We start from the raw sequence: 21,700 nt of genomic DNA on the forward strand, positions 1-21,700 counted from the left end.
GCACTCAGGACCTCAAACTGTGGCGAATGTTCAACTTCCAACAGGACAACGGCCCTAAGCACACAGCCAACACAATGCAGGAGTGGCTTCAGGACAAATAAAATAAAATCAAAATTTATTTATATAGCCCTTCTTACATCAGCTGATATCTCAAAGTGCTGTACAGAAACCCAGCCTAAAACCCCAAACAGCAAGCAATGCAGGTGTAGAAGCACGGTGGCTAGGAAAAACTCCCTAGAAAGGCCAAAACCTAGGAAGAAACCTAGAGGAACCAGGCTATGAGGGGTGGCCAGTCCTCTTCTGGCTGTGCCGGGTGGAGATTATAACAGCACATGGCCTAGATGTTCAAATGTTCATAAATGACCAGCATTGCCAAATAATAATAATCATAGTAGTTGTCGAGGGTGCAACAAGTCAGTAACACAAGAGTAAGTGTCAGTTGGCTTTTTCATAGCCGATCTTTGAGAGTATCTCTACCGCTCCTGCTTTCTCTAGAGAGTTGAAAACAGCAGGTCTGGGACAGGTAGCACGTCCGGTGAATAGGTCAGGGTTCCAGCAGGTCTGGGACAACAGGTCTGGGACAGGTAGCGCGTCCGGTGAACAGGTCAGGGTTCCATAGCCGCAGGCAGAACAGTTGGAACTGGAGCAGCAGCACGGCCAGGTGAACTGGGGACAGCAAGGAGTCATCAAGCCAGGTAGTCCTGAGGCATGGTCCTAGGGCTCAGGTCCTCCGAGAGAGAGAAAGAGAGAATTAGAGAGAGCATATTTAAATTCACACAGGACACCGGAAAAGACAAGAGAAATACTCCAGATGTGACAGACTGACCCTAGCCCCTCGACACATAAACTACTGCAGCATAAATACTGGAGGCTGAGACAGGAGGGGTCAGGAGACACTGTGGCCCCATCCGATGAAACCCCCGGACAGGGCCAAACAGGTAGGATATAACCCCACCCACTTTGCCAAAACACAGCCTCCACACCACTGGAGGGATATCTCCAATCACCAACATACCATCCCGGGACAAGGCCGAGTATAGCCCACAAAGATCTCCGCCACGGCACAGCCCAAGGGGGGGCACCAACCCAGAAAGGAAGACCACGTCAGTGACTCAACCCACTCAAGTGACGCACCCCTCCCAGGGACGGCATGGAAGAACACCAGTAAGCCAGTGACTCAGCCCCCGTAATAGGGGTAGAGGCAGAGAATCCCAGTGGAAAGAGGGGAAACCGGTCAGGCAGAGACAGCAAGGGCGGTTCGTTGCTCCAGCCTTTCCGTTCACCTTCACACCCCTGGGCCAGACTACACTTAATCATAGAACCTACTGAAGAGATGTGTCTTCAGTAAAGACTTAAAGGTTGAGACCGAGTCTGCGTCTCTCACATGGGTAGGCAGACTATTCCATAAAAATGGAGCTCTATAGGAGAAAGCCCTGCCTCCAGCTGTTTGCTTAGAAATTCTAGGAACAATTAGGAAGTCCGCGTCTTGTGACCGTAGCGTACGTGTAGGTATGTACGGCAGGACCAAATCGGAAAGATAGGTAGGAGCAAGCCCATGTAATGCTTTGTAGGTTAGCAGTAAAACCTTGAAATCAGCCCTTGCCTTAACAGGAAGCCAGTGTAGGGAGGCTAGCACTGGAGTAATATGATCACATTTTTTGGTTCTAGTCAGGATTCTAGCAGCTGTATTTAGCACTAACTGAAGTTTATTTAGTGCTTTATCCGGGTAGCCAGAAAGTAGAGCATTGCAGTAGTCCAACCTATAAGTAACAAAGGCATGGATACATTTTTCTGCGTCATTTTTGGACAGAAAGTTTCTGATTTTTGCAATGTTACGTAGATGGAAAAAAGCTGTCCTTGAAACAGTCTTGATATGTTCTTCAAAAGAGAGATCAGGGTCCAGAGTAACGTCGAGGTCCTTCACAGTTTTATTTGAGATGACTGTACAACCATCCAGATTAATTGTCAGATTCAACAGAAGATCTCTTTGTTTCTTGGGACCTAGAACAAGCATCTCTGTTTTGTCCGAGTTTAAGAGTAGAAAGTTTGCAGCCATCCACTTCCTTATGTCTAAGACACAGGCTTAGACATAAGAGGGCAATTTTGGGGCTTCACCATGTTTCATTGAAATGAACAGCTGTGTGTCATCCGCATAGCAGTGAAATTTAACCTCTTACATGTAGACGTTCCGCTAGCGGAACACCTGCTCCAATATCCAATGATGGGCGTGGCGCGAAATACAAACTCCTCTAAAATCCGAAAACTTCCATTTTTCAAACATATGACTATTTTACAGCATTTTAAAGACAAGACTCTCGTTAATCTAACCACACTGTCCGATTTCAAAAAGGCTTTACAGCGAAAGCAAAACATTAGATTATGTCAGCAGAGTACCCAGCCAGAAATAATCAGACACCCATTTTTCAAGCTAGCATATAATGTCACAAAAAACTAAACCACAGCTAAATGCAGCACTAACCTTTGATGATCTTCATCAGATGACAACCCTAGGACATTATGTTATACAATGCATGCATGTTTTGTTCAATCAAGTTCATATTTATATCAAAAAACAGCTTTTTTACATTAGCATGTGACTTTCAGAACTAGCAAACATCCGGTGAATTTACTAAATTACTCACGATAAACGTTCACAAAAAACATAACAATTATTTTAAGAATTATAGATACAGAACTCCTCTATGCACTCGATATGTCCGATTTTAAAATAGCTTTTCGGTGAAAGCACATTTTGCAATATTCTCAGTAGATAGCCCAGCCATCACGGCTAGCCATTTAGACACCGACCAAGTTTAGCCCTGACCAAACTCCGATTTACTATTACAAAAGTTTGATTACCTTTGTTGTCTTCGTCAGAATGCACTCCCAGGACTGCTACTTCAATAACAAATGTTGGTTTGGTCCAAAATAATCCATCGTTATATCCAAATAGCGGCGTTTTGTTTGTGCGTTCAAGACACTATCCGAAGTGTAAATAAGGGTCACGAGCATGGCGCAATTCGTGACAAAAGATTTCTAAATATTCCATTACCGTACTTCGAAGCATGTCAACCGCTGTTTAAAATCAATTTTTATGCCATTTTTCTCGTAAAAAAGCGATAATTTTCCGACCGGGAATCTGCGTTTAGGTAAACAGACGAAAGAAAACATAGCATGGGGTCGACGCGGGCACGCGCCTGAGTCTCACAGTACTGTAACCAGCCACTACCCAAACGCGCTACTTTTTTTCAACCAGAGCCTGCAAAGCCACGATTCAGCTTTTTGCCGCCTTCTGAGAGTCCATGGGAGCCGTAGGAAGTGTCACGTAACAGCAGAGATCCTCTGTAATGGATAGAGATAATCAAGAAGGGCAAGAAATTGTCAGACAGGCCACTTCCTGCATGGAATCTTCTCAGGTTTTGGCCTGCCAAATGAGTTCTGTTATACTCACAGACACCATTCAAACAGTTTTAGAAACTTTGGAGTGTTTTCTATCCAAAGCTAATAATTATATGCATACTCTAGTTTCTGGGCAGGAGTAATAATCAGATTAAATCGGGTACGTTTTTTATCCGGCTGTGAAAATACTGCCCCCTAGCCATAACAGGTTAACATTATGTTTTCAAATGACATCCCCAAGAGGTAAAATATATAGTGAAAACAATAGTGGTCCTAAAACGGAACCTTGAGGAACACCGAAATGTACAGTTGATTTGTCAGAGGACAAACCATTCACAGAGACAAACTGATATCTTTCTGACAGATAAGACCTAAACCAGGCCAGAACCTGTCCATGTAGACCAATTTGGGTTTCCAATCTCTCCAAAAGAATGTGGTGATCGATTTCTGTACAGCACTTTGATCGGTTTCTGTACAGCACTTTGAGATATCAGCTGATGTACGAAGGGCTATATAAAAATAAATTTGATTGATTGATTTGATTTGATCGATGGTATCAAAAGCAGCACTAAGATCTAGGAGCACGAGGACAGACGCAGAACCTCGGTCTGACGTCATTAAAAGGTCATTTACCACCTTCACAAGTGCAGTCTCAGTGCTATGATGGGGTCTAAAACCAGATTGAAGCGTTTCGTGTACATTGTTTGTCTTCAGGAAGGCAGTGAGTTGCTGCGCAACAGCTTTTTCAAAATTTTTTGAGAGGAATGGAAGATTCGATATAGGCCGATAGTTTTTTAAATAATTTCTGGGTCAAGATTTGGCTTTTTCAAGAGGCTTTATTACTGCCACTTTTAGTGAGTTTGGTACACATCCGGTGGATAGAGAGCCGTTTATTATGTTCAACATAGGAGGGCCAAGCACAGGAAGCAGCTCTTTCAGTAGTTTAGTTGGAATAGGGTCCAGTATGCAGCTTGAAGGTTTAGAGGCCATGATTATTTTCATCATTGTGTCAAGAGATATAGTACTAAAGCACTTTAGTGTCTCCCTTGATCCTAGGTCCTGGCAGGGTTGTGCAGACTCAGGACAACGGAGCTTTGGAGGAATACGCAGATTTAAAGAGGAGTCCGTAATTTGCTTTCTAATGATCATGATCTTTTCCTCAAAGAAGTTCATGAATTCATCACTGCTGAAGTGAGAGCCATCCTCTCTTGGGGAATGCTGCTTTTTAGTTAACTTTGCGACAGTATCAAAAAGACATTTCGGATTGTTCTTATTTTCCTCAATTAAGTTAGAAAAATAGGATGATCGAGCAGCAGTGAGGGCTCTTCGATACTGCACGGTACTGTCTTTCCAAGCTAGTCGGAAGACTTCCAGTTTGGTGTGGCGCCATTTCCGTTCCAATTTTCTGGAGGCTTGCTTCAGAGCTCGTGTATTTTCTGTATACCAGGGAGCTAGTTTCTTATGACAAATGTTTTTAGTTTTTAGGGGTGAAACTGCATCTAGGGTATTGCGCAAGGTTAAATTGAGTTCCTCGGTTAGGTGGTTAACTGATTTTTGTCCTCTGACGTCCTTGGGTAGGCAGAGGGAGTCTGGAAGGGCATCAAGGAATCTTTGGGTTGTCTGAGAATTTATAGCACGACTTTTAATGCAAGTCTCTGTATGTCCTTGAGTGGCCCAGCCAGAGCCTGGACTTGAACCCAATCAAACATCTCTGGAGAGACCTGAAAATAGCTGTGCAGCGACACTCCCCATCCAGCCTTGAGAGCTTGACAGGATTTACGGAGATTAATGGAAGAAACTACCCAAATACAGGTGTGCCAAGCTAGCGTCGTACCCAAGACTCGAGGCTGTAATTGCTGCCAAAGGTGCTTCAGCAAAGTACTGAGTAAAGGGTCTGAATACTAATGTACATTTGATATTTTAGTTTTTTAGTTTTGACAAATTTGCTAACATTTCTAAAAACCTGTTTTCACTTTGTCATCAGATTGATGAGGGAAATAACTATTTACTCCATTTAAGAATAAGGCTGTAAAGTAACAATGTGGAAAAAGTCAAGGGGTCGGTATACTTTCCGAATGCACTGTATGGACAGTACCAAAATAAATGATCTAATGACTCTGTCTCTTCGCAGCAAAATCTTCAGAGCTGGGAAGGTTAAATCCCCCATATATATAACATTCTATTGGTTTCAAGAATATTGTATAAACATTTAAATGGAAAAATTCAAAGTTCTGAATCTGGTGACAGTTTGCGTATCAGTTCATAAACCATGTGCCATGGAATCGCACAGTTGTCAATTTTTTGGTCCTTAATTAAATGAAACTGGTGTACTTTTTTATTCAACACAATTTTCTTTAACCAATTTTAGTTTTTAATGCAGGGCCGACAGAAAAGTTCCTTACTTTCCCCCTTCCACTTGCCCCTTCCATTTTTGCGGCAATGCTGCAATTAGTTGGTTGTACTTTTGGGTAGAGCAGACATTTCCATATGTTTTTGTTAGCTGCATGTGTGACATAACTCCACCAGTCCTATTTATGATATAATTTACAAAGATTGTACCTTTTATTTTTTTTAAATGGATTGAAAAATTATATATTTTTATGAATTATTATATTTGAGTTTAACCAAAATATTTGTTGTATTATTTGTTCTGTGTTTTCAGGTGGATTCAACTGAAATTTCAAACAACTTTCTATGGCTTGTTTTAAAAATAGAGATATTTTGGAGATTATTTAATTTCCAAATAACCGAAAGTGAGAGGTTGTAATCTGAATAAAGGGAAGAAGGCCATTCTTGAACATGGCGTGAGACATTTTTACAAATTTTCTAGAGAACCAGTTCGGATTTAGGTATAGCTTTTGTATGACTGACGCCTCTAGTGAGAGGTCTAATGCCTTAATATTTAATCATTTCTGCCCTCTGAATTCATATTCACTATATAAATAGGCCCTTTTTTGCTTATGTAATTTTAAAAACAGGTCCCTAGGTGTAGGCAAGACCATAAGAAAATAGGTAAACTGGGATATGACTAAAGAGTTAATTAGGGTGATTTTTCCACAAGTAGACAGGTATTTTCCTTTCCATGGTAGCAATATCTTATCTATTTTTGCTAACCTTTTACAAAAATGTATTGGAGTGAGATCATTTCTTTCTTTCTGGATATGTGTACCGAGTATGTCGACATCACCGTCAGACCATTTTATTGGTAAACTACACGGTAATGTAAAAGTTGTATTTTTTAGTGATCTAATACGTAATATAGTACATTTACCATAATTTGGTTGTAATCCAGAGAGGTTAGAAAAATGATCTAGTTCTTCTATGAGGCTGTGGTGGGATCCAAGTTGTGGATTTAAAAGAAAACATGAATCAGCGTACAATGACACCTTTGTTTTTAAGCCCTGTATTTCTAATCCCTTGATATTATTGTTGGATCTTATTTTAATAGCTGATTTTAATAGCTAACATAACTTTAACACATTTTATAAGAGATTCTCAAAAATTGAAATATTCCAGGCATTTATATATAAACTTGTCGTATTTTATCAAATGCCTTTTCAAAGTCAGTTATGAATACCAGGCCTGGTTTCCCAGATATTTCATATTGTTCAATTATTTCCAGTACTTGTCTTATATTATCTCCAATGTAGTGTCGATGTAAAAAACCTGTCTGATTAGGATGAATTATATCCGACAATACCTTTTAAATTCTATGCGCTATGCATTTTGCAACAAAAAAATTGCATCACAACACTGAAGTATAAGATGCCTCCAATTTTTTAAATGGACTGGATCTTTATATTTCCCACTTGGATCCTGTTTCAGTAATAATGAAATCAGACCTTCTTGTTTAGTGTCTGATAATCTACCATTTATATAGGAGTGGTTAAAACATGCTAATAACGGTCCTCTGAGTATAAAAAAAAGGTTTGATGTACCTCCACTGGTATGCCATCCAGCCCTGGAGTTTTCTCAGACTTAAACGCTTTAATTGCATCAAGAAGTTCTTCCTCTGTAATTTGGCCGTCACATGAGTATTTCTGTACAGCATTTTTTTTTTAACATTATTAATAGAAAAAAAATCCATACAATTAACTTTGGTTAGTGGAGATGGAGGAGACTGAAACGAAAACATGCTTAAAGTACTTTATTTCCTCTTTCAAAATATTGTTTGGTGAATCGTGGGTGACTGTCATTTGTGACAAGTTTCAGTAAATTATTTTTGGCAGCATGTTGAAGATTAAAAAATAATTTGGTGCATTTTTCTCCATATTCCATCCAGTTCACTTTATTTTTTATAATATATTACACTTGATCTTTTTTGAATAAGTTCATCCATTTCTTTTTGTTTTTCCTCTAACTTATTCTGAGCCTCTATGGTACAGTTTTTATTGCTATCTATCTGTTCTGTTAGTCCTTCCATTTCCTTTGTTAATATGGACTCTTTTGACCGAAATTGCTTTTGAGGACTGAATTTCATGGCCCCTAAAGTCACATTTAAAAGTGTCCCATACAATAAGGGGATCTGCTGTACCTATGTTATGTTGGAAAAAGTCAGTTATACGTTCTTCTGTACTAATTAAAAACAAGTTATCATCCAATAGGCTTTGATTACATTTCCAATATCCTTGCTCACGTGTATATTCTGTAAGAGTAATATAAATGCCAATTATTTGATGGTCTAACCGCATTCTGTCCCCTATAAACACTTTTTAAACTTTTGGTGTCAGAGAGAATGACATAAGAAAGTAGTCAAGACAACTAGCTTGATTGAGCCTCCGCCATGTATATCTCACTAGGTCAGGATTTTTACGCCTCCATATAGCCAATAGTTCCAATATATCCATGACATTCTTGATTTCCTTAAGGGTGACAGTTTGAAGTGTGATTTCTTTTACAGTCCTTAGAGGTATTTAAAACCGTATTATAATCTCCCACCATAATAATAGTCTTGTATTGCTTGTAGGGTTGATAAATTATTATATATATTTTCAAAGAAGCGTGGATCATCATTATTTGGAGTTAATGAGCCATATCTGTTTATGGTCCAATAACATATTTAAAATCATCCATGTACCTTGAGGATCTGTTTGGACAATTTGCACATTTGGATCAAAATTACTGTTAATTAATATCATCACCCTTTTAAATTTATTTGCCCATGGGAGAAATATATTTTGCCGCCCCAGTCCTTTTTCCACACAACTTCATCTAAAATTGTTGAATGAGTTTCCTGTAAACACTAGATATGATATTTCTTCTGATTGTCTCTTCTTATTATCTGCTAAACCATTACAATTATAACTGGCTATACTAATTTCACAATTTACCATAATGAGATACAAGTTTCAAATCTAAACTCAGCAAAAAAAGAAATGGCCCTTTTTCAGGACCTTGTCTTTCAAAGATAATTCGTAAAAAATCCAAATAACTTCACAGATCTTCATTGTAAAGGGTTTAAACACTGTTTCCCATGCATGGTCAATGAACCATAAACAATTCATGTATATGCACCTGTGGAACTGTCGTTAAGACACTAACAGCTTACAGACGGTAGGCAATTAAGGTCACAGTTATGAAAACTTAATACACTAAAGAGGCCTTTCTACCGACTTTGAAAAACAGCAAAAGAAAGATGCCCAGGGTCCCTGCTCATCTGCGTGAACGTGCCTTAGGCATGCTGCGAGGAGGTATGAGGACTGCAGATGTGGCCATGGCAATAAATTGCAATGTCCATACTGTGAGACGCCTATGACAGCGCTACAGGGAGACAGGACGGACAGCTGATCGTCCTCGCAGTGGCAGACCACGTGTAACAACACCTGCACAGGATCAGTACATCCGAACATCACACCTGCGGGACAGGTACAGGATGGCAACAACAACTGCCCGAGTTACACTAGGAACGCACAATCCCTCCATCAGTGCTCAGACTGTCCGCAATAGGCTGAGAGAGGCTGGACTGAGGGCTTGTAGGCCTGTTGTATGGCAGGCTATAACGTAACAAAATGTGGAAGAAGTCGCTCGACCAGACAGGACTGGCAAAAATTGCTCTTCACTGATGAGTCACGGTTTTGTCTCACCACTGGTGATGGTCGGATTTGCGTTTATCGAGGTGGAGCGTCCGTCATGGTCTGGGGCGGTGTGTCACAGCATCATCGGACTGAGCTTGTTGTCATTGCAGGCAATCTCAACTCTGTGCGTTACAGGGAAGACATCCTCCTCCCTCATGTGGTACCCTTCCTGCAGGCTCATCCTGGCATGACAATGCCACCAGCCATCCTGCTCGTCTCTGCGTGATTTCCTGCAAGACAGGAATGTCAGTGTTCTGCCATGGCCAGCGAAGAGGCCAGATCACAATCCCATTGAGCACGTCTGGGACCTGTTGGATCGGAGGGTGAGGGCTAGGGCCATTCCCCCCAGAAATGTCCAGGAACTTTCAGGTCGCTTGGTGGAGGAGTGGGGTAACATCTCACAGCAAGAACTGGCAAATCTGGTGCAGTCCATGAGGAGGAGATGCACTGCAGTACTTAATGCAGCTGGTGGCCACACCAGATGCTGACTGTTACTTTTGATTTTGACCCATTATTCAATTTGTTAGTCACATGTCTGTGGAACTTGTTCAGTTTATGTCTCAGTTGTTGAATCTTATGTTCAGACAAATATTTACACATGTTAAGTTTGCTGAAAATAAACACAGTTGACAGTGAGAGGACATTTTTTTATTTATCATAATATATGTGCGTAAACTCACCATTACAAAGTACCATAATGATTGAGTGTCCATAGCTATACGGAAATGTGTCCACCTGGACAGGAAATGCAAACAACCCTGCCCTACAGCTGGGGAGCTCGTTGGTCATGCGTTTAATTCATCCATCCATCCCAGTATTTCTTTTTTTCCCTCGTCCAATGCAACATGGCCCACCACCAAACGAAAGCAGTAGGAATTTCCATATGTCCTTGTAGAATTTGTGGATTTGTAGAACTCCTTTTTTATTTGTTGGCCATAGAGATAGACTTTAGAGGTTGAGGTAGTGAGCTGGGTGTGTTACATCCAAGTTGCATCCAAAGAATGGTATCCCTGAACGCTAAGCTTCAACACGTGTACACAATACTTTAGTTATGCAGATACAATGTTTTATTGACAGTACTTTTCTAAAGAATGATGTTTCTTTCCCCATCTAACGCCATTACATAACACAGTATGTGACATGTCATGAATGTATGTTTCACATTTAGATACTTTATATAGTAGTGCAATACCAATAATTTTTGTATTTCCATAGCAGGATATAATATTCACATTCCAATTGACTGTGTATATTTCAGCTATATATTTAAATATTTTGATACCTTATTTTCAGTTGAATTTAGCATCTGTGTCCTTATTGTTTCTCATTGACTGTTGTTCCTCACACACACAGACATTGACGAGTGCGAGCAAGGTCGCTGTCACCGGGACGCCGTCTGTTATAACTCTCAGGGCTCCTTCACCTGTCAGTGCCGCCCTGGTTTCCATGGCGACGGCTTCCAGTGTGCCCCTGGCTCCCCAGGTAGGTAACCCCTGTGCTTTTTAGTGTAAATAAATCCCCTTTTCAAACCCCAAATTGTGTGCGAGGAGTTCTTCTCAGGGTCATGTTCATTTGGAACCAAACAGAAGTTTGATCCCCGGTCAAGTCATACCAATGACTCTAAAAATGGGTGAATTTGCAGTTCAAACACTAACAAAGTTGTCACCCGGCCAGTGCTTTGGTAAATAGTTCAGGGATGGGGCTGGAGAAATGTAACCATTCTCAAGTGTATAGATGGAGCTATGGATGCAAGAACTGACCATCCATGACATCAAAATTATAGTTTTAACCATGCTTTAAAGCGAGACATTGTTTGTTTACAATTACAATGTTTACAAACATTGGCGTAAAATAAGCTTATATTTTGGGTTCTGATGGGGAACGGCAGTTGAAATAAGTTCATGAGACATTTATAAGTTGTGATGTGCAGATTGGCCCTTTAAGGAAATGGACAGGGGGTGTACATTAAGCTGCCTCATGTTGCAGAAACAGGATATAGGCTCCTACCCTATGGGCCATTTTGTCTCAGACACGGCTACTGATACTTCTAAGTTAAACAGCAGCCAGAGGCAGTATAGTCCAAAATGTGCAAGGGAAGTCAAGAGACATGCATTCAGAAGGAACCTCTAAATTGTACGGCTATGTCCGGAAGTATCTAAATAGTGTACATTGCATGGGTATAGTTCGAGCTCTCATCAGACGTCTTCTTCCCCTCAAAACATTAGGGTTCGCGTAGTTTTACTTTTCTGTCTTAGTGCCAACAGCTGGAACATGTGAAGCTCCTATCAGTATAGTTTGGTTTAGAGGGAGAGGGAGGGGGGAGGAGGAGAGGGAGGCGGGGGAGCAAGACAGATTTGTTATCAAAGGAAAGCATAATACACCAGAGACAAATTGTTTATATTGAACGTCCACACAAGCCATAGTGGACTAAACAGTATATACAGTGCATTTTATTAGTGGAGGTCTGCTCCCTAAGTTAAACAAGTCTATCAGTGTTGCGTCATCGCCTGGCACCAATAGAAAGTTATTTAATCATGGAACGCTCCCAGCATGGTAGAACATGGATTGAGGCGAAGGCCGGAACTGTGTGTACTTCCACAAGACTGATATAAGACTATGTGAGACTGCTGAAATATGGAACTGTTAGGGGGAGGGAGGATGGATGAAGGGTGTGTGTGCGTGTGCTTCGGGGTCCTGAAACTCACTCTGAACTGAGTGTCTGTTGGTTTCTGGTGTGCCTTGACCACATGTCCCCCTCTTCCCTCCCCCCTTGAATGACATTTAAAGGTTGACATTTGACACTGTGCATCCTTCCTGTGTGGGGATGGATATAACAACACACAGATGTTATTTAGGGAGGATAAAGGAATGGAAAGGGAGGTTGGTGTTGATACATGACATACGATCCCCGTTTCGGAAAGACCAACATATCTGCTCATTCTCCATACAATTAGGGCCAAAGGCCTGGAACATGTCACAAGGATGTGCTGGAATAGAGCCAATGCTCCCACACTCCCGAATACAGACTCCTGAGCTGCGTCCCTAATGGCCGATGTAGTGCACTACTTTTGGCCAGGACCAGTAGTCCAATTTAGTTTAACATAAAGGTAAAGATGCCCTGGAGTTACAAACAGGAATTTAAACATTTAATAAACAACAACTGAAGTAATAGGGAAAAGTAGGACTTGCCCCTATTGACTTAACAACCAATCCATTTTCTCTTTGATTCAACTCACCACTGTATATTTGGGAATATAGGGTATGTGTATTCAAGTGTTCCATTATTTTTCTATAGTCTGCAGCTTTCATGTCATGTACTGGAGCCTTGGGTGTTTATGAGTTGGCATCTTTCTCAGATGTTACCTCTTTGTTCAAGTCCAATCCAGGTGTCAACTGCATGTATGTACTCCACCACGCTAATTATACCTCCTTCTCCTCTGCCTCCAGTTTTGTCATATTTTGTACAAGCCTTCTGAAAAGGGGCATAATTTTGTCCTCCTTTGTCTGAACTTGTACTTGTAGTACACATTGTAGTGTCTGGACCCTGTGAGAGTTGACCTGGTTGTCTTCCTCTCGTCTCGACGGTTGACGACCGTCTGACATAAACTGTTAACTGTTTCCATCGTTGACTAATTGTCTTTATTTGGTGGCTTTTGTTGATTGTTGCGGCCAGACGTTGTGCATAGCGCAGATTGTATGTTCCGGCTGTTTGAGATTGTTATGACTAGTCTGTGGTTAACCAGACAGATACCCTGGGGATAAGTCTTTCAGTGAGACACTATATTCCAGATGTCACCGTGTCCCCTATGTCAGATTTACGGGACTGCAAAAATATTCTACGTTGAATCATATGCTCATCGGCTCTCTCCTTATTCCATGTTTTCCATATTAGTAGAGGGCAAGTAACTTTAGTTTTGAACTGCCATGTGCCATGTAGTACAGTAAGGCAATTCTATTTAAACCAAAGCTATATAGCACTTTAAAAAGAAAGCAATTTCTTAGAAACCTTTCTAAAAGACATGTAGGATCATTTTTATTTTCTTAATTTCCTCTATTTCTTTTATTACTTCTCTCATGTCATCTTTCTGTTTTATTCCAGAGCTTGAGAAGACGCAGTGTGAGCGAGACAGAGAAAGCATCCAGGTCTCTTCCAACACAGGCTCGTTTTCCTTCTTCCGCCCACGCCCCGCCGTCAGTCAGTACGTTCCTACCTGCGACCAGCATGGTGCCTACGAGCCTACCCAGTGCCACGGTAGCATTGGGCAGTGCTGGTGTGTGGACGGCAATGGTCAGGAGATCCCCAACACTAGAACTGGCCCCGGCCAAAGACCTTTGTGTGAGTGACTGCCTCAAAATGGGAAGGGGCCGATTGGTCATCCTTGGCTTTTACCTTAATATTTATATTGAACATATTCATGCATTCATAGCACTCATGTCTATTCCATTGCACTCAACATTTGTACCCGTATGCTAAATAAAAATACAGTAGGAACCCACTGGGCGCATACTGGTTGAATTAACATTGTTTCCACGTCATTTCAACAAAAAAATGATATGTGATGACATTAAATCAACGTGAAAAACTGATTGGATTTGCAAAAAGTAATCAAAGTAAAGTAACTTTTAACCTAAATTCAATGGCATGGTTGAAAGTTTTGTTGATTTCACATTTAAATCAGGTTAGTTGAAAACTCAATCATATATAAATCAATACTAGATGTTGATAGGACATCTGTGCCCAGTGGGAAATGTAACTTCAGTTGTCCTCCCTTGACAGGTATTGACCAGGGAGTGATTCCTCCCCCGATCGGACCCACCACCAGGCCGGATGTCTCTCCTGTGGCCCCAGGGACCCACCTGCTGTTTGTCCAGAGCGGGAAGATCGAGCACATCCCTCTGGATGGATACAGCATGAACAAAGGGGAGGCCAAAGCCCTGCTGCACCTGCCTGTGAGGCTCCACATTGACGCACCTCAACTCACCTCACATTATCTCAAACAGACAGTCAGATAGTCACTCATTCAGTCAAGCACTGCACATCACTCGCTACAAGCACTGTGGGAAGTTACTTATTGACTCACAAACGTTAACTCACTCACTCGCTTCTCAAGTGAGAGATTCACTCAGTCAGTAAGTCACTCCTCTGTAATCCCCGGCATACCACGCTTTGTTAAGATGGCCGCTCACCAGATGGCCAGAGCTGTCTTCTCAGACCCCCAGTCTTAGGTTGAATGAAAAGAGGGGGATTTGCTAATCTCTTGCTCGCATATCAGATGTTTCCTTTAACCGGACTGAGAGTGTGTTGATGGGTGTTGTGGGTCCACGCACCCACTCTCTGGAATGTTCCAAATGCCACTTGAACAATTTACATTTACATTTACATTTAAGTCATTTAGCAGACGCTCTTAACCAGAGCGACTTACAAATTGGTGCATTCACCTTATGATATCCAGTGGAACAACCACTTTACAATAGTGCATCTAAATCTTTTAAGGGGGGGGTTAGAAGGATTACTTTATCCTATCCTAGGTATTCCTTAAAGAGGTGGGGTTTCAGGTGTCTCCGGAAGGTGGTGATTGACTCCGCTGTCCTGGCGTCGTGAGGGAGCATGTTCCACCATTGGGGTGCCAGAGCAGCGAACAGTTTTGACTGGGCTGAGCGGGAACTGTGCTTCCTCAGAGGTAGGGGGGCCAGCAGGCCAGAGGTGGATGAACGCAGTGCCCTTGTTTGGGTGTAGGGCCTGATCAGAGCCTGAAGGTATGGAGGTGCCGTTCCCTTCACAGCTCCGTAGGCAATCACCATGGTCTTGTAGCGGATGCGAGCTTCAACTGGAAGCCAATCTCCTGATTGTGTGAGTCGACCATCCATACTTGTCCTCAGGCTTTTCATCTTTCTTCTCACTAGCGTGGAATGGTCTGGCAGAACATGTAACTGGACATACAAAGGGATTCTTCCCCATAAAAGCTTCAATTGTTTGGCGAGCCGCATTCTGCCATTGTGAAATGTAATGTAACATTATGTACTTCTTATGTAATTTGGTTGAACCCCATCTGTGAAATGAATGGGGTGAGATATTATCACTGTTAAAGTAGTTCCTGTTCTGCTTGCAACATAAATGTGACAATCTAGTTAAACAATTTATTACATTATAAATTGTTCTCTTGCTATGAACAGGGGTTCTATTGAGTGTGTGTGTGACATCCTATATTCTGACACTTGCATGGTTTCCAATTAGCAGTTAAGGGAAAAAATAAGGGCTTTTTTTAAAATTAGTGCCAGGCCAGCTACACACACTACTATGGTGCAAAGTGCATCGGATGATTGGTCTTTTCAATGTGACAATGTGTTTGTATCTGTCCCGATCTAAATAAACCATTAATCAATAAAACCTTCTGTCTTTATGTGTTGCTCCCAGGACAGAGTGGCGATCGCCGTGGCCTACGACTGTGTGGAGAAGATGGTGTACTGGACGGACATCACAGGGCCCTCCATCAGCAAGGCCAGCCTGGAAGGAGGAGACATAATTTCTCTTGTCACAACAGGTGAGCAGTACACAGGTCTCCGGTCAGCCTGGAGGAAGGAGACACCATTTTTCTCATCACAACAGGTGAGCTGTTCACAGGTCTGATGTCAGCCTGTAGGGAGGAGAAACCATCTCTCTTGTCACAACAGCTTTAGTATGCAGGTCTCGGGCCAGTCTGGAGGGAGGAGACACAATCTCTCTCGTCGCAACAGGTGAGCGGTACACTGGTCTGAGATCAGTTCAAACCTAGCTAGCATGCTCCATGAAATGCATCAAGAATGGTAATAGTTAACTTTTCATTTATCATGTTTTATTTCTCATAATTTATCTTTATAAAGGCTTTACATGTAGGTATAATGTGTGAACAAAAACACATTAGCGATCTGTCTATCCATCAAAAGTTCCATTAATTTCATCTTTTGACATGTGTGAAACAACACGGACAAATGTCAGATTGCCATCCATTGTCTTGGTAGTCTTTCAATGTTCACTATATATCCAAAAGTATGTGGACCCCCCTTCAAATTAGTGGATTCGGCTATTTCAGCCACACCCTTTGCTGACAGGTGTATAAAATCGAGCACACGGCCAAGTAATCTCCATTGACAAACATTGGCAGTACAATGGCCTTACAGCTCAGTGACTTTCAATGTTTCACCGTTATAGGATGCCACCATTCCAACAAGTACGTTTGTCAAATTTCTGCCCTGCTAGAGCTGCCCAGTCAACAACGGCTCAGCCGCAAAGTAGTAGGCCACACAAGCTCACAGAACAGGACTGCCGAGTGCTGAAGCACGTAGCACGTAACACTCACTAGCGAGTTCCAAACTGCCTCTGGAAGCAATGTCATCACAAGAACTGTTCGTCGGGAGCTTCATGAAATGGCCAAGCAGACGCACACAAGCCTAAGATCACCATGCACAATGCCAAGCGTCGACTGGAGTGGTGTAAAGCTCTCCACCATTGGACTCTGGAGCAGTGGAAACGCGTTCTCTGGAGTGATGAATCACGCTTCACCATCTGGCAGTCTGATGGACAAATACCTGCCCGAATGCATAGTGCCCACTGTAAAGTTTGGTGGAGGAAGAATAATGGTCTGGGGCTATTTTTCATGGTTCGGGCTAGGCCCCTTAGTTCCAGTGAAGGGAAATCTTAACGCTACAGCATACAATGACATGCTAGATGATTCTGTGCTTCCAACTTTGTGGCAACAGTTTGGGGAAGGCCCTTTCCTGTTTCAGCATGACAATGCCTCCATACACAGAACAAGGTCCATATAGAAATTATATGTTGAGATCTGTGTGGAAGAACTTGACAGGCCTGCACAGAGCCCTGACCTCAACCCCATCGAACACCTTTGGGATGAATTGGAACACTGACTGTGACCCAGCTCTAATCGCACAACATCAGTGCCCGACCTCACCAATGCTCTTGTGGCTGAATGGAAGCAAGTCCCTGCAGCAATGTTCCAAAATTTAGTGGAAAGCCTTCCCAGAAGAGTGGAGGCTTTTATAGCAGCAAAGGGGGGACCAACACCATATTAATGCCCATGATTTTGGAATGAGATGTTCGACGAGCATCAATGTAGTGTCCCCCAGGGATGGAAATAAAGCTTGCCTAAGGATAGTATTGTTTTATACCGGGCTTGTAGAAAATGTGACCAACTAGCTTGCTGTCTATTGAAATGTCCTCTTCTTAAAGTTTTTGGACCCAGGCTTGTAGGAATTGCAGTCTACTAGCCCGGCTGGCCAGTGCCCCAACTCCTTAAGTTCCATCCCTGATGACTCCCATAGAAAATCAGTAGTTTCTGTCCGATCTAGGCATTATGATGTCCTCCTTCTCTTTTCGTTAGACCTGGAGAGTCCAGAAGGTTTGGCTATCGACTATCTGGCCCGACTAATGTTCTGGACGGACTCCATGAAGGACAGGATTGAGGTGGCCAAACTGGACGGAAGCCAGCGCCGTGTCCTCTTCGACACCGACCTGGTCAACCCCCGGCCCATCGTCGCTGACCCCTCCTATGGGTACGTGTCTTTGGACAATGTCTTAGTGATTCCTTGATGCAAATTTGTGATAAAATAAGCAGTTAGTTCATTGTGCTGAAGATATATTGTCCTTAACCGCTAAGGCCTGGAACGATTTCGCTAGCGAATCTGGCATGTTAGCCTTTTCATGGTTTCGATAGCATAATGTAGGTTTGACGACACAAATCACCAGTACTGTGTTGGTTTAAAAATATGGTTCTAAGCATTGTGACAGGAACATGTTTTTTCTGGCTTGTTGTACAGACGACTCTACTGGGCAGACTGGAATAGAGACGGGCCCAAAATCGAGATGTCCAACATGGACGGAACCGACAGGACAGTCTTGGTTAAGGATGACCTGGGGCTGCCCAACGGCCTGACATATGACCCTGAGAGCCAACAGCTGTGCTGGGCCGATGCTGGTAAGAGGCTATGCTAAACATAACACTATCGATGCTGGTAAGAAGTTACGAAAAAAATGCTAACACTATCTGTAAAAAGCTATGCTAAACGTGCTTACACTATTGATGTTGTTGAGAAGGTATGCTAAAAATGCTAACACTAGTGGTGCTGGTAATAAACTATGCTAAACATGCTAACCCTATTGTTGCTGGTAAAGACGCTACACTAAACATGCTAACACTATTGATATCATGAGCTAAACATGCTATGTAGCAATCCATGGGAAAATCCCACTCTACTGAGGCAGTTCAAATGACTCAGTTAGTTAGAGCATGGTGCTAGCAGCAGGGATGTTGGTTTGACTGCTGCATGTTTTCTTTTACCTTTACAGGTACTCGTAAGGTACAGTGTATGGACCCCAACGGTAGGAACCGTAGGACTATTGTGGAAGGGATTCAGTATCCTTTCGCCATTGTATCCCATGGGAGGAACCTTTACTACACTGACTGGAGAAGGTATGATCACCTGGGCCCAGTTTCCCAAAAGCATCTTAAGGCTAAGTTCAGTGTTTGAACCTTCGTAGGAGCGTCGTTAAATCTCCAAGCTGTTTCCCAAAACTATTGTTACTAAAGTTGCACATGAAAATGCTTGTTATTTACTGACTGCCTTTCTGTAGATTCTCCTACTATACACATAAAATCTCTGCTATACATAGAGACAGATAGGCCTAAACATCTTTATTCTGTGTGACTGACGATAACTGCGGAACGAAGTTGACAACAAATACAAAGTCGCCAATGTCTTTACAATTGTTACAAACAAGCGAAGGATAAAAAATGCTTCAAATTAAAACAGAGATAACTGCATTAAAATAGAAATACATTAGGTCTAGACCTATAGGCTACATATCCCTATATATTTAAATAATATAAAAATTAATTCCATGATCAATAATTTGAGTTCTAATTTGCTAATTGTCAGCTACTGTCTGTAATTTTTGGCTAAATATATTTCATGATGTGTAACAATAAGCATTTCACTGCACCTTTCATACTGTGTACATGACCTTTCATAAGCTGTGCACATGACGAATACAATTTCATTTGCTTAATTAATTAATTCATACACACGAGCATGCATACATTTCCCATTACTTACAATGCTCAGATTTGTATACACCAGGCCAGTATATTGCCCCATTTTCAAAAGATTAATGAAAATAAAATAAAAAAAACTTGGCAATGAATGATAGAAAGGATTCTTGTCATGTAGAATTTAGTTTTTCATGGTAGTCAATAGAGTAAGAGCCTTCAAAAGAATGGTAGTAGACTTCATAGTTGGGGGGGGCAGCGAATGTTTAGAGAATGTTCTGATAATGTTGTTTGCTGTTGCCAGGGAGGCGGTGGTAGCCGTGGACCGCACAACGGACAGAGAGACAGATGAGTTTCTGCCACAGAAGCGTTCGCGAGTGTACGGCATTGCCACGACCCCAACTCAATGCCCACAAGGTAAGCCTCCTCACACTTCTTCACTCTCTCAATAGCCTTGGTATGCATCCCAAATGGCACCCTATGGTCAAAATAAGTACACTGTATAGGGAATAGGGTGCCATTTGGGGATAGTCGAGGTCAGTGGTCACCAACCTTTTCTGAGTCAAGATCACTTTCGTAGTCAAAAAGTAAGCCGAGATCGCTTGGTCAGGGAAAAAAATAAAAAAACATGACTTAAAAAATGTTACATTAATCTAATAAAAACTGTTTTGTAGGAATGAGGTTTGTGCTGTAGGCCTAATACATTATCACAGCCTAATGTTCTTTTCAGACAATAATATATTTCAAAACTCAAGCTTTGATAACAAAATAGATCAGTTGGTGTAGCGCTTTTGAGGCACAGCTGAGCATAAATTGAAATAATTTGCAAATAATTTGCTTTTATATTTTACTGGACTGATGAGAGGTACAGTTGAAGTCAGAAGTTTACATACACTTAGGTTGGAGTCATTAAAACTCATTTTTCAACCACTCCACAAATTTCTTGTTAACAAACTAGAGTTTTGGCAAGTCGGTTAGGACATCTACTTTGCATGACACAAGTCTTTTTTCCAACAATTGTTTACAGATAGATTATTTCACTGTATCACAAATCCAGTGGGTCAGAAGTTTACATACACTAAGTTGACTGTGCCTTTAAACAGCTTGGAGAATTCCAGAAAATTATGTCATGGCTTTAGAAGCTTCTGATAGGCTAATTGACATCATTTGAGTCAATTGGAGATGTACCTGTGGATGTATTTCAAGGCTTACCTTCAAACTCAGTGCCTCTTTGCTTGACATCATGGGAAAATGAAAAGAATTCAGCCAAGACCTCAGAAAGAAATTGTAGACCTCCACAAGTCTGGTTCATCCTTGGGAGCAATTTCCAAACGCCAGAAGGTACCACGTTCATCTGTACAAACAATAGTACGCAAGTATAAACACCTTGGGACCACGCAGCCGTCATGCTGCTCAGGAAGTTCTGTCTCCTAGAGATAAACGTACTTTGGTGCGAAAAGTGCAAATCAATCCCAGAACAACAGCAAAGGACCTTGTGAAGATGCTGGAGGAAACAGGTACAAAAGTATCCACAGTAAAACGAGTCCTATATCGACATAACCTGAAGGGCGCTCAGCAAGGAAGAAGCCACTGCTCCAAAACCGCCATTAAAAAGCCAGACTACGGTTTGCAACTGCACATGGAGACAAAGATCATACTTTTTGGAGAAATGTCCTCTGGTCTGATGAAACAAAAATAGAACTGTTTGGCCTTAATGACCATCATTATGTTTGGAGGAAAAAGAGGGAGGCTTGCAAGCCGAAGAACACCATCCCAACCGTGAAGCACGGGGGTGGCAGCATCATGTTGTGGGGGTGCTTTGCTGCAGGAGGGACTGGTGCACTTCACAAAATAGATGGCATCATGAGGCAGGAAGACGATGTGGATATATTGAAGCAACATCTCAAGACATAAGTCAGGAAGTTAAAGCTTGATCGTAAATGGGTCTTCCAAATGGACAATGACCCCAAGCATACTTCCAAAGTTGTGGCAAAATGGCTTAAGGACAACAAAGTCAAGGTATTGGAGTGCCCACCACCTGACCTCAATCCTATAGAAAACTTGTGGGCAGAACTGAAAAAGTGTGTGCGAGCAAGGAGGCCTACAAACCTGACTCAGTTACACCAGCTCTGTCAGGAGGAATGGGCCAAAATTCACCCAACTTATTGTGGGAAGCTTGTGGAAGGC

General features: G+C 41.9%; 1 protein-coding gene across 1 annotated transcript in view; it reads left to right on the forward strand.

Annotated features, from left to right (window-relative positions):
• Positions 1-21,700, forward strand: part of LOC106564832 (nidogen-1) — a 66,056-nt gene that overhangs the window by 43,382 nt on the left and 974 nt on the right. Inside the window, exons 12-19 of the mRNA XM_014131267.2 lie at positions 10,827-10,955; positions 13,573-13,809; positions 14,251-14,423; positions 15,889-16,015; positions 17,849-18,020; positions 18,285-18,442; positions 18,814-18,937; positions 19,818-19,930. Coding sequence (XP_013986742.2) covers positions 10,827-10,955; positions 13,573-13,809; positions 14,251-14,423; positions 15,889-16,015; positions 17,849-18,020; positions 18,285-18,442; positions 18,814-18,937; positions 19,818-19,930 — 1,233 coding nt within the window. The remainder of the gene's footprint in view (positions 1-10,826; positions 10,956-13,572; positions 13,810-14,250; positions 14,424-15,888; positions 16,016-17,848; positions 18,021-18,284; positions 18,443-18,813; positions 18,938-19,817; positions 19,931-21,700) is intronic.

The sequence above is a fragment of the Salmo salar genome, chromosome ssa12 (genome assembly GCF_905237065.1).
Source record: "Salmo salar chromosome ssa12, Ssal_v3.1, whole genome shotgun sequence".
Lineage (NCBI taxonomy): Eukaryota > Metazoa > Chordata > Actinopteri > Salmoniformes > Salmonidae > Salmo > Salmo salar.